Source organism: Carassius carassius, chromosome 36 (assembly GCF_963082965.1).
Source record: "Carassius carassius chromosome 36, fCarCar2.1, whole genome shotgun sequence".
Classification (NCBI taxonomy): domain Eukaryota; kingdom Metazoa; phylum Chordata; class Actinopteri; order Cypriniformes; family Cyprinidae; genus Carassius; species Carassius carassius.
This window is the reverse complement of record NC_081790.1, coordinates 12,802,793-12,816,736: the sequence shown is the minus strand read 5'-3', so window position 1 is coordinate 12,816,736 and position 13,944 is coordinate 12,802,793. Positions and strand designations below refer to the sequence as shown.

General features: G+C 36.5%; 1 protein-coding gene across 2 annotated transcripts in view; it reads right to left on the bottom strand.

Moving 5' to 3' along the window:
• Positions 1–647: 647 nt before the first annotated feature.
• The window catches only part of capn5b (calpain 5b), a 43,380-nt gene continuing 30,083 nt past the window's right edge, over positions 648–13,944 (bottom strand). The window contains exons 7-13 of one of the 2 annotated variants that reach the window (XM_059526307.1): positions 11,408–11,485; positions 9,079–9,274; positions 8,846–8,968; positions 8,510–8,706; positions 4,706–4,827; positions 1,305–1,441; positions 648–1,131 (exon numbers count right to left, since the gene is read on the bottom strand). In XM_059526307.1, coding sequence (XP_059382290.1) covers positions 949–1,131; positions 1,305–1,441; positions 4,706–4,827; positions 8,510–8,706; positions 8,846–8,968; positions 9,079–9,274; positions 11,408–11,485 — 1,036 coding nt within the window. In that variant the 3' untranslated portion in view covers positions 648–948. Of the gene's footprint in view, positions 1,132–1,293; positions 1,442–4,705; positions 4,828–8,509; positions 8,707–8,845; positions 8,969–9,078; positions 9,275–11,407; positions 11,486–13,944 lie in introns of both variants that reach the window. The other variant, XM_059526308.1, reaches the window with a different exon arrangement.

Sequence of the window (13,944 nt, the reverse complement as noted above, 5' to 3'; positions counted from 1 at the left end):
TTTGAGAAAGACGTTTTGTCATCGGTATGTTAAACAACAGTAACACACTGTACCTCTATCCCTCACAACCTTTCATTCTTTCATTCATGTCAAAGATTTAATGTAGTGCTACTCTGACTAAGGTCTATGCCTCACATGGCTTCAAAAGATTTAAAAAATACCATATTGACTATTTTAATTATGCTTTTAAAGGTATAGTTCACCGATTACACACCCTCAAGTTTTTCCAAATCTGTACAAACTTCTTTCATCTGTTGAACTCAAAAGAAGATATTCTGAAGAATGTTGTTAACCAAACAGTCAATGGTAGCCACTGACTTCCATACCATGGAAAAAATACTATGGAAGTCAATGGTTACCGTCAACTCTTTGGTTGTGAACATTCTTCAGAATATCTTCTTTTGTGTTAAACAGAAGAAAAGTACCTCATACGGGTTTGAGGATTAGGCTACATTATCCTCATACAACTTGAGGATTAGGCTGATGATACATGGGGCAACTTTTTGAACAATGTTCCCATCAGCGGGCAACCAGGAGAGACACAAGGCCCACAACCAATCTAAGATATCCAGATAGAAAGTTGTTAACCCATTCTCAGTGGGAAAGAACCCGAGTAACATTGCTCAAAAAAAGTTGCCAGGCAAAATTGCTCAAAAAGTAGCCCCAGGTATAATCAGCTTCAGTAAATGATGACAGAATGTTCATTTTTGGGTGAACTATACCTTTAAGGGCATTATCGATGTGGTCAATAAGATTTATTAAACGTATGCCTCTTTGCTCCACTGAAAAAATAACAGCAAAAGGTTTGAAATTACATGATATGGTGACAGAGTTACATTTTGAACTAACAGTTAATTTAAAAAAAATCTGTAGAAAATGATGAGGGCTAAAGGCATTGTGGGTGAACGAGGAACACAAGCTGAGAGAGTGAAGTGGAAGGATGCATGATCAGATGTTGTTTAAAGTGGTGCAGGTGATCAGGCGAACAGTCAGTGTTCCTGGAAGGTTGTTGTCTTGACGACTACCCTTGTCTTTAAGGTAGACCGTGTGCTGCTCTTGGCGGTCGTTAGGGTCACTAAAGAGGGTCACCTGACCCAGGAAGGTGTCAACAATCACATTCTTATTGTAGATCTGAGTTCATCATGGAGCAGTCAGGAGGGTTAAGCAGGAGAAATAGAGAAGATAAACAGAAATAAGGTGAGAGGAACAGATCAGTGTACATACCAGTACAGGGAAGGAGATCTGTAGCAGTTTGTGGAAAAGACTGAAAGAGGAAGAGATGTAATTACATACTTCCAACTCACCTCGATGTGAATGCCTTCCTTTGGCTTTTTCCGGTAGAATATTCCTTTAACGTCAAAACTGGGGCAGCGTGTGTCTTTGTGCACAGGGGAGCGAACCTTCTCCCCCTCACAGGTGATGATCACATATGGGTCAGAGGCTAAAGAAAAAAGACATGAGCCAGCAACACATTATATCACACTTTATATCACAGCGTTCAAAGCATGGATATGCTATCTCTACCAATGACACACTGCAAAAATACTTCCGGAATCAGTCATTTTGTTATCTAATAAAAAAATATTTAAACAACTTTTAACAAGATATTTCTGTTTGATTTAAGTGTTATTCTTTATTCTTATGTTAACCAAGTCTGCATTTATTTGACCAAAAACACTGTAAAACAGTAATATTGTTACATATTACTAAAAATGAATTTTCAGCAGGCAGGCATTACTAAAAATAAAAACAGCAGTTAAATTAAATCTTTTGTAACATTATAAATATAATTACTGCCATAATTACTTTTAATCAATAATGCAACCTTGCTGAATAAAAAAGTCTTACAGACTTACAGACCTCTTACAGAAGAGTAGTGTATATATATATTTATATTTGATATATATTCACTGAAAACAAATCTAGAATAAATGTCTTGTTCTACAGATGATACATTACAAAAATTATTTTTGTAGTGCACATAAAAAAACAAAAACAATGCAAATGCACTAAAAACTGTCAAAGTGGAATAAAAAATAGCTCAGTTTCCCCCTGTTCTCCCATCATTACTGTATGTTTACATCACCACTGTGAATACTACCTGTTTACCACTGTAGCTAAGTAACTACAGTCGTGGCCAAAAGTTTTGAGAATTACATAAATATTAGTTTTCAAAAAGTTTGCGTCCAAACTGCTTTTAGATCTTTGTTTCAGTTGTTTCTGTGATGTACTGAAATATAATTACAAGCACTTCATACGTTTCAAAGGCTTTTATCGACAATTACATGACATTTATGAAAAGAGTCAGTATTTGCAGTGTTGGCCCTTCTTTTTCAGGACCTCTGCAATTCGACTGGGCATGCTCTCAATCAACTTCTGGGCCAAATCCTGACTGATAGCAACCCTTTATTTCATAATCACTTCTTGGAGTTTGTCAGAATTAGTGGGTTTTTGTTTGTCCACCCGCCTCTTGAGGATTGACCACAAGTTCTCAATGGGATTAAGATCTGGGGAGTTTCCAGGCCATGGACCCAAAATTTCAACATTCTGGTCCCCGAGCCACTTAGTTATCACTTTTGCCTTATGGCACAGTGCTCCATCGTGCTGGAAAATCCATTGTTCTTCACCAAACTGTTGTTGGATTGTTGGAAGAAGTTGCTGTTGGAGGCTGTTTTGGTACCATTCTTTATTCATGGCTGTGTTTTTGGGCAGAATTGTGAGTGAGCCCACTCCCTTGGATGAGAAGCAACCCCACACATGAATGGTGTCAGGATGCTTTACTGTTGGCATGACACAGGACTGATGGTAGCGCTCACCTTTTCTTCTCCGGACAAGCCTTTTTTCAGATGCCCCAAACAATCGGAAAGGGGCTTCATCGGAGAATATGACTTTGCCCCAGTCCTCAGCAGTCCATTCATTATACTTTCTGCAGAAGATCAATCTGTCCCTGATGTTTTTTTTGAAGAGAAGTGGCTTCTTTGCTGCCCTTCTTGACACCAGGCCATCTTCCAAAAGTCTTGGCCTCACTGTGCGTGCAGATGCGCTCACACCTGCCTGCTGCCATTCCTGAGCAAGCTCTGCACTGGTGGCACTCCGATCCCGCAGCTGAATCCTCTTTAGGAGACGATCCTGGCGCTTGCTGGACTTTCTTGGTCGCCCTGAAGCCTTCTTTACAAGAATTGAACCTCTTTCCTTGAAGTTCTTGATGATCCTATAAATTGTTGATTTAGGTGCAATCTTAGTAGCCACAATATCCTTGCCTGTGAAGCCATTTTTATGCACGCTGCACGCGTTTCTTTGCAGGTCACCATGGTTAACAATGGAAGAACAATGATTTCAAGCATCACCCTCCTTTTAACATGTCAAGTCTGCCATTCTAACCCAATCAGCCTGACATAATGATCTCCAGCCGCCTTGTGCTCATCAACATTCTCACCTGAGTTAACAAGACGATTACTGAAATGATCTCAGCAGGTCCTTTAATGACAGCAATGAAATGCAGTGGAAAGGTTTTTTTGGGATTAAGTTAATTTTCATGGCAAAGAAGGACTATGCAATTCATCTGATCACTCTTCATAACATTCTGGAGTATATGCAAATTGCTATTATAAAAACTTAAGCAGCAACTTTTCCAATTTCCAATATTTATGTAATTCTCAAATCTTTTGGCCACGACTGTACTCAGGTGGAGAAAACACCAGTTTTCTCAGAACAACCAAACAAACTCAACTCTAACCTTTCATTCATCATCATCATAAAAAAAAAAAAAAAAAAAACTAACCTCCATATAACTCCCTGCATTCATTCATTCTTTCACTTAACATGTTATAAGAGACTCACTGTCATATCTCTGGAATTGTTGTGGATTTTATCTGGGTAGACTGTCTTTGCATGTTTCGTTATTTGTGATTTGTATGCTTTATCATAGTTTACTTTGGTAAGAAAGTGTCATTAACAAACACAAATCTAAAACCAGAGTTCTGAGGTGTAACAAAGGAAACAAAATGACACTAGAGAATTAAAGACACTGGAGCATTAAGTAAAGCTAGTCACACCAAAAATATGTATTTTAAAAAATAATAATAATGAATTCTAGACTTTTACTGTTCAGTCCTACAAATGAGCAAGATACAGTGTGGCCGATTTTGAGACATTTCAGAATTCAGATTAATCTGATCACATTTCTATAAGGGGAGGGAGATACATTTAGATGCTAAACAGCAGCTAAAAGTCAGTACCTCAAGTGCAGAAGTCAGAGTGTCTTGTGGGAGATCAAGCACTGTAGCTCTGTGTGTGGCCAAAAGAGATTTCTGTATGTAAAAACTCCAGACTTATTAAGCAGCATATGTGTCTGAATCTATAATGGCTTAAAGGAATAATTCACCAAAAGTCATTTACTGCACTGAATGATGACAAAAAAATAAATAAAAATAAATGCATTTTTGTGTTAACTACCTTTTAAAAATGCATATGACTGCAGATTATAGAGCCCTGATTTCAGGGCCCATGAGGAGAAATCAACTGCACATTGTTATAAGTATAATCACATCCAGAAGGAAGAATATATTTTTTACAAGGATAAATTATAAATGAAACCTTTATCAAGGTAAATAAAAAAGTGCTGATCTTCAGCTATTGGATTTTGTCCCTCTAAAAACACACTGCAATATATCTGTTATACTGTATATAGAAATACTAGACATACCTCCATTGGCATCTTGGCCCTGCAGGCCTTCGGCACTTAACACATGCACCTGGGTGACCAGCTGAGGGTAACCGCACATCCCAGTCCAGCATGTCTGTGGAGGCTCGTCCAGAGTTAATTCTCTAAGGAAACACATGCAGGAATGATATCAGCAAGGTACCAGTGTTGTTCATGTTAACAAAATTTTAATCTAAAACAACTAAAAATCTATTTTGTTGATTTTAAACCAAAAATAAATCTAAAATATATAAATTTAATAGTAACATTAGATGAAAAACTTAAAAACGACAATTTATATTGACTTGACAACAAACACACTGTACACAATATGTTCTTAATCAGAAAGTATCTAGTATAAAAAATATTTTTATTTGAGAAGCAAAATTGCATAGCAAAACAAGACTATTATTTGTGAAAAGACTATAAGAAGGCATTATTGTTTAAAAGTTTGGGGTTGTTAAGATTTTCCTAAGTTTTTGAAAGAAGTCTCCTATGCTCACCATGGATGTATTTATTTGGTCAAAAAATTCAATAAAAACAGTATTCTTGTGAAATATTGCAATTTAAAATAACGTTTCTATTTGATTTTATTAATTTTTTTTTAATTCATTCCTGTCATGGCAAATATGAATTTCATGAATGTCATGGTTAGAATGCTTGGTTTAGTGCATCAGACAAGACGACGATGAAGAAAAAGTGCTTCATATTTTGTAATACATAAATTTATTCATAAATAACTAATAAAACTGACAGCAATGCGTATTTACAGTACCTTCTGAATTTCTGAATTTTTTTAATAGACGCAATACATATTACCATTGTAATAATCTGTACATAGTAAATGCAGTTATTTTTCAGGGGGTGGGGGTGTGCCCGAAGTGGGAATCAGTATTCAGAAAGGCATGGATAACAAACAACAATTGCTAACAGTTGCCTATTACATTACAGTTCTTAAAATTTTACTTACCACATAAACAGAGTATGCATTATTAATTAGGACATTTTTCCATCAATAATTAATCCTAATTTGCTTCCTTTTTTCAATTGTATTCAGTGTTTGGGTAGCACATGTGGATGGTTTGTGCCCTGCTAGCGAGGCACTTCCCATCAGCACATTCTGGACAAGCTGCGTCCACCCTGCATGCTATGGCCATCCTGCAAGTCCACCAGGCCAAAGCATTGAAAGAGCTGCATGAGGGTGGTCCCAACCCAGAGGTACTGCAGGAATGCCACTTTAGTGGTCCAGGAACGCCACCTATGGCTCAACCTGGCTGAGATGTGGGAAGCCGAGAAAGTATATGCTTTCTTGACTCCCCCATTTCACCGGTTGGTCTCTTTGGCGACACCGTGGAAGAATTTGCACAGCAGTTCTCCACAGTGAAGAAGCAAATGGAGGCCATCAACTTCCTGCATCGGTGTGGGTTAGCTCTGGGATCTTTGACCACCTATCCCGATTGTGACTTTGGGTCAACTGGGAAAAGAGCAAACTCTCCCCAGTGCAGAGCATCTCTTTTCTCGTTTTAGAATTGGACCCGATTACGATGACTGCAGGCCAGGTTTGTGCTCAGTTGGAGCTGAAATGCTTGACGGCACTCAAGCAGAGAACAGCATTCCTTCTTAAAAACTTTCAGAGGCTCCTGGGGCATATGGTGTCCTTAGCTGCATTCACGCCACTGGGACTGATGCATATGAGACTGCTTCAGCACTGGCTTCGTACCTGAGTCCCAAGATGGGCATGTCGTCACGGCTCACACCGTGTGAACATCACACCATTGTATCACCATACATTCAGTTTTTGGGAGGACATCTATTTTCTATGTGCAGGAGTGGCCTTGAGGTGGTTTTGACCCTTGATCCAAGGCAAGCACATGTTGGTCTGGATGGACAACACAGCAAGAGTTGCATAAATCAACCACCAGGGTGATGTTCACTCCTATTGCCAGTAATCTCTTACTTTGGAGCCAGACAAGACTCAGGTCTCTGCATGCCACTCACATCCTGGCCAACCTCAATTGTGTAGTGGATCTCCACTTGCGACAGGTCTCGCTCAGGGGAGAGTTCATCTGAGTTGGAGTCGTTTCGGCCAGGCACAGATGGACCTGTTTAATTTCGTGAATTGGTGTTCTTCCTAGGGGACAGACCCTCTGAGATGTGGCATTAGAACTGTGCTCTCCTGCCTCCAAGGAGACCTGGACAGTCAACTGTCTGTTTCTACACTTAAGGTGTAAGTGGTCATGATCAGTGTTGGGAACGTTACTTTAAAAAAGTAATTAGTTATAGTTACTCACTACTTGTTCCAAAAAGTAACTGAGTTAGTAACTGAATTACTCTATAATAAAAGTAACTCGTTACCAGGGGAAGTAACTATTTGCGTTACTGTAAAAAAAAAAAAAAAAAAAAGTTGCTATATGTCAAAGTATTTGTTTTTTTTTTTAGCAGTTTTCACAAGTCAGTTGAAATAAGTAGAACAGACAGGTGTTCGTACATAACTTTAGAGATTTATTGCACGTCAACAGACAGCAAGAGTTTTATCCTGCACTCTTTATAAGAAAAGTGTTTTTGGCCACTAGCTTTGTAGATGCGTGTGTCACACATTACATGCACGTTCTTGCCTTTGACTACAATGAATTTAAAGTAGTGCTTATATCTCCACCTTGAAAATGCCAACTTCATTTTCATCGGATTCATCGGATTGCTCCTGACTCGCCATTTCTCCTGCTGCTGCGAATCTCTGTGTAGCTGTTGCGTGTGTGTTTGGCGCCGCTGGCGCGTGTGTGTAAAAACACTGGCTCTGATTGGCTACCATGAAACACATGACTCTGCCTTAGCCAATCATAATCGCGTTATTAACCCACCTGCTCACTCGCTGTGTGGGCCAGGGGTGCGTTCGGATTGCATATTAAATCAATGCATAGTAACGCACCGCATTTAACGTTCAGTAACGTTAACGGCGTTGTAACGACAGGAAAAGTAATTAGTTAGATTACCCCGTTACTGAAAAAATAACGTCGTTACCTAACGCCGTTCTTTTAAACGCCGTTATTCCAAACACTGGTCGTGATTGCGGCTAACCACGTCACCGTGGCAGGCAGGTCGTGGGGAAGCACAATCTAGTTATCATGCTCCTCAGAGGCGCCTGGAGGTTGAACCTTCCTAGGCCATGTCTCATTCCTTCTTGTGATCTCACTGTGGTCTTCCAGGCCTTACACAGAGACCTTTTTGAGCCCCTTCAGTCAGTTGAGTTAAGTGCCCTCTTTATGAAGACGGCCCTCCTGACTGCACTCACTTCTGTCAAGAGGGTGGAGGACAGCAGAAGTCGAATGCTATCTCCAGACAAAGGATCACCTACTGGATTGGGGATGTGAACCTAACGACCTATCACCTAGCCCACTGGGAGTGAAGATGATGGAGGGAACGGAAATGTTGTGTCCTTCATTCCATAAGTATTTATATTTATTTATATTTATATTTATACCCAGATGTCCAGGGCATGGCCAGCTATGCAAATTCTGCACACCCAATTTTAATGGCCTTTTCTCAAAGATGTCAGAGATGTTTGGGCTCCCAAGAGTGACTCTTGACACTTGACACAAAACTTGTCTCCGTTCCTTCCATCAGAGTACGAGGGTTACCATACGTGACTGAGAAGTTATGTTTAGGTATGGGGTAGGGTTACAGGATCTAGAATATAGTCATGTAGAATAAAACATTAATATGTGCAAGAATAATCAGCCAATATGCTAGCAATATGCATGCTAATAAGCAACAAGTGTGGTCTATACTTTTTTTTGGAAGCTACTTTACTTGCAGTCTGAAGGCACATCAGTGAAGACTCGGAGTAGGAACTCTCCTTTTTGTCCTGGGTCAAAGGTTGTGGGGATGATGACGTAACGACCCTCCTTTAACTCTTTCCTCAGAAAGACGCAGCGAGAGTTGATGTAGATTGACCCTGCGACCTTCTGCTGAGCCGAGTGCATTCTGTATTTCCTGTTCAACTCCACCTGGTGTTAGAAAAGTTGCTTGATCAAGACAGGAACATTGACTGACAGGATACCATACAGTGTTTTTTGTTCTTATATCACTGGCTTTATCTGCAGGCAGATGTTAAGGTTTGTATTGTGTTGGAATGTCATTTTGTACCCTATGGATGTCAAATCCAATGGCCAGGTTCTCGCCTTTGCCCTCCTTTGGAGTAGCTCTGCGTTCCTTTTGCTGCAGGCAGATCAGCACCTCATCTTCCACTTTTCTCACATCAAAAACATACTGTGGGCAGAAACATACATTAAATTCAGTCCAATAAAGACCCAGAGCTTCAAATGCCTCCAGGACAAGAAAAACATTTTAAAAAGGTAGATGCACACAGGCACACTGACCTGTGGGTTTTGCAGAAATGTGGTTTTATGGTTAATGCATCCTCCTGCGCGGTTGCGGAGTGGGTCATCTCTGTGGATCCAGGATCCCCTCATCACCTCCTCTTCCCAGGTCTTATGAATGCTCAAGTAAGATGTGTTTATCAGTCGACACAGGATCAGGTCGGTGAAGTAGTGACAGAAATCCTCAAAGTTCATCCTGGTGAAGCAGTTTACAGCCAGTTGGGCAACAGAAGTCAATGATAAATGGTGAATTAAGGTGTTTATCAGATGCATTGGGGTACAATAGTATAAAAATTGGTATTTCAGGATAAAATCTGATTTAAATCTGGGATAAATAGGATTTAAACAGAAAAAAAGGTTTTGAAGCAAAACAGGGTAACAACAAACACTAAGATATTCTAAATTATTTTTGTTCACTTGATCTGCTTTTTATTTTTATTTTTTAACGATTTAACCCTTGAAAGTAATACTTTACAACACTGTTCAATTTGTTAACATCAGTCATTGCATTATATCATGAACTACCAATGAGAAGTATTCTTTACAGTATTTTCTGTTTTAAAATAGCTTTCTTTATATATATTTCCATATATACTAATACATTACTATCATTACAAGATATTTTAATTAACATGACTGTATCATATGCAAACATTCATTTACAATAGTATGCTTCTTAATTGACATTAACATAGATTTACAAATAAATTAACATTAACCTAGATTAATAAATGCAAATAATTGTTCATTGTTAGTCCATCATATGGAGTAACTAATGTTGATGATTTTTTTTTAATGTTTTAGATTAATGCAAATTGCAAATCAACTGCTAAGTGTTTAATATATAATATAATATAATATAATATAATATAATATAATATAATATAATATAATATAATATAATATAATATAATATAATATAATATAATATAATATAATATAATATAATATAATATAATATAATATAATATAATAGTATATAATGAATAAACAATATATTGATAAATTACCTAGATTAATAAATTGTATATAAATTGTTTATGCTTTAACCAATACTCCAAGCAATTAAAAAAAAAAGTTTAGTTTATTGCATATATTAGTTATTTTCATTATAATGAAAAAAAAAAAAACCAACTATGTGTGTGTGTGTGTGTATATATACAGTACAGACCAAAAGTTTGGAAACATTACTATATTAAATGTTTTTGAAAGAAGTTTCTTCTGCTCATCAAGCCTGCATTTATTTGATCCAAAATACAGAAAAAAACAGTAATATTGTGAAATATTATTACAACTTAAAATAATAGATTTCTATTTGAATATACTTTAAAAAAATAATTTATTCCTGTGATGCAAAGCTGAATTTTCAGCATCATTACTCCAGCCTTCAGTGTCACATGTAACATCCAGTCTATCACATGATCATTTAGAAATCATTCTAATATTCTGATTTATTATGAGTGTTGGAAACAGTTCTGCTGTCTAAGATATTTGATGAATAAAAGGTTAAAAATAACTGCATTTATTCAAAATAAAAAAAGTTTATAATAATATATATTCTAATAATGAATTTTCTTTACTATCACTTTTTATCCTTGCTGAATAAAAGTATTGATTTTATTTAAAAAAAAAAAGAAAGAAAGAAAAAATTACTGACCCCAAATTACTGACCAGTAGTGTATATTGTTATTACAAAATATTTATATTTTAAAAACATAGCTTCTTTTTTTTTTTACTTTTTATTCATCAAAGTATCCTAAAAAAGTATCACATGCTCTGAAAATATATTAAGCAGCAGAACTGTTTCCAACTTTGATAATGAATCATCATATTAGAATAATTTCTAAAGGATCATGTGATAATGATCCTAAAAATTCAGCTTTGCATCACAGAAATAAATGATAATTTAAATAAAGTATAATAAATTTAAAAACAATTATTTTAAATTGTAATAATATATAACAATATTACATTTTTTTCTGTATTTTTGATCAAATAAATGCAGGCTTGATGAGCAGAAGAAACTTCTTTCAAAAAACATTAAAAATAGTAAATGTTTACCAACTTTTGGTCTGTACTGTATACATATATATATATATATATATATATATATATATATATATATATATATATATATATATATATATACACACACACACACACACACACACACACACACACACATACAGACACACACACACACATACAGACATAATATACTGTATGCAAAACAAAAGCATTTTCACTATTCTTAGACTTTTGGAACCCATCTGTGATAATACACTATGATCTAGATTAATCTAGAAGATAAGAGTACAGCGAGCCTCACCAAAACTCTCCATCATCCTGAACAGTGACGCCCAGTTTCTCTCTTTCACTCTTGCTCACTTTTTTCCACTCTTCTGAGCTACAAAACAGAGCAGTGATTACTCATCGTACACCAGACTGAGAGAAATAAACATTCACACACGACACACACGACTATACTCACTGACAACAGCCTGCGTCCATAACCATCAACTAAGATTTCCTAGAATTTTGTGAAAGAAATAGAGCACTTCACCAAGTATAATATTTCTAATCAAGCCCAGAATAAATAATTCATCAAGCAGAAATATGAAGAAAGATTGCTTTCACCTCAGTAAGAGCCTTCTGGCTAGACAGTAAATAATTCAGAGGCCAATATAACCCTGTCTGTTGCAGCACTTAAACAAAGACTGATAAGAAGGATTGTCAAGATTTTCCTCTCTGCAATTACACAGCCCCATTTTAATATTATGTTTGCTCCCTGCAGTGGTGGATATTTAGGGTAGGTGTCATCAAACAAGAGCACAGTTATTTAAATGAAAGGAGGTGGATGTCTTAACACCCCCAGACCTCTTCGTTTCAATCACAGCAGCTTCTTATTTTATACCAGCCTGCCTGACTTGATATCTCAATTTCACACCAGTCAGCGATAAGAATAGACACTTTGGCTATGTGTTATTTATACTGAAATCATCTCAAGAGGAAGGAGAGAAATGGTTTTCTCTAGTCTCTGAGGATGTATAGTGCTACACTGCAGGAAGCTAGAGAAGGCAAAAGGGCAAATCATTTCTGTATGTGCTTTCACTCTGTTTTGGAAAGATTATAAAGAATTGAGTGTTGCAAAAAGTTGAATTTTGGTGATCATTTGGAAATCTGGGTTTAAGTCTGGCTTGCAACCAGGGCTTAATTTCAAACTGTCAGTCCAAATCTGATTACTGTGTATCAGATTCTTAATGACAGGCTGTCCACACTGTGTATAGCAATGGTTCAGATCTGATTGGGTTTGTCCCTCTTTTGTTTTCTGGAATATCTGCATTGTTTTCTGTGTCAATGATGTTGCTGTGCTATGATGTAGCATGCTGTGCCATGCTGTGCCATCTCCACCAGTCTCAAAATTTAAAGAGGAGTCTAAACTGTGCTGACTAGCAGTATATTATGGAGGTAAATCAGTAGCTAAACTCGAGAGGTTGAAGATCTGAATGTGAGAACTTGTCATATTAATATTTGTATTTGTAAGTTAAAATTTACACTCACAGCTCTGATGTGAAAAGCTGAATCTTTCAATTTGCACACACAGACAATGATCAAAACACTCGTGTTTTTTAAATTGGAAGTTGTAGATTAATAGTCACAAATGTGTAGAATGACATTCACACAAAGAAAATTACATACACACATGTTTACGACATATTTACTTTTGCACTTTACTTCAGTTTCGCTGCACAACGTCAAGTCGGCACTTACAACCTCTCAGATCTGGAAGTACAAGTTCAAATCCTAGCGCTCTGACTTTTGCTACTCTTTTTGCGGTATTCTGTTGCAAAACTCACTTGTGCACTTGTATATGCAGATGTGAGAGAGCAGAGCTGGGCCGGGCTTTGGTGCGAATGAAGACATTTTATTGGTCGATGCCCGACCAATCAACAATGCCAATTGTTTTCACTGAATATCCTTAGCTTTGACAGGATTTTAAGACACTGCATTCATTTTGCCATTCAGGTATTATCTAGTAGACAAATAATGCAACATATTTTATATGTATATCCCACTGCATATCACTCTACCAGAGTTGCAATATAATGCTGTTTTTATTATTTTTATGTTTTGTAAAAATAATTTTAACTTCTTCTTTGGGTTAAATTCCCAATTTGCTTGTCAGTAATGAACCTTTTTAAATGCAACATTACTATTATTATTTTTTTAATAAAAATCGAGTGTTTAATAATGTCTAAATGTACATTAAACAGCAAAACCTAAAAAATAAGCACTTATGACCAGAAATACTGTTTTGAGCAACTAGTAGAGCTAAATACATGTATTTATTAAACATCAACAAGGCCATCTAATGTTTAAGCAATGGAATTGCATATATATATAATCTTTCTGGCCACCAAATGCCTCTAATTTAAAGCGTGCCTCTTTGCACAGGAATTTAAACCTAAATACTGCAGTTATTGTAGTATAAATAATAACCATATTAGAAAATGTTATATTTCAAATGGTCATTCATGGATCATAATTTTTGCGCATATTATTTAGTACCATGATCTCTTCAAATTAACTAAACAGGACTGAGTTAACATGTAGTACAGTTATTTTATTGGTTAAAAGTTACACTTAATTGTTTAGTCACATTTAACTGCCAAGGAGGAGTATGAGAACATAATGCTGTTCCATTTTCCAGTATAAAATGCTATTTTAAGGCATAGTCATTATTCAACGTAGTTAACCATGCATAAGCAATGCATTTTAAGTGTTACAAATTACTGGAAATCGCTGCAAATATAATGAAACTGCAGTCTGTCCCTATTAGTACATTTCAAGCATATTGACAAAATG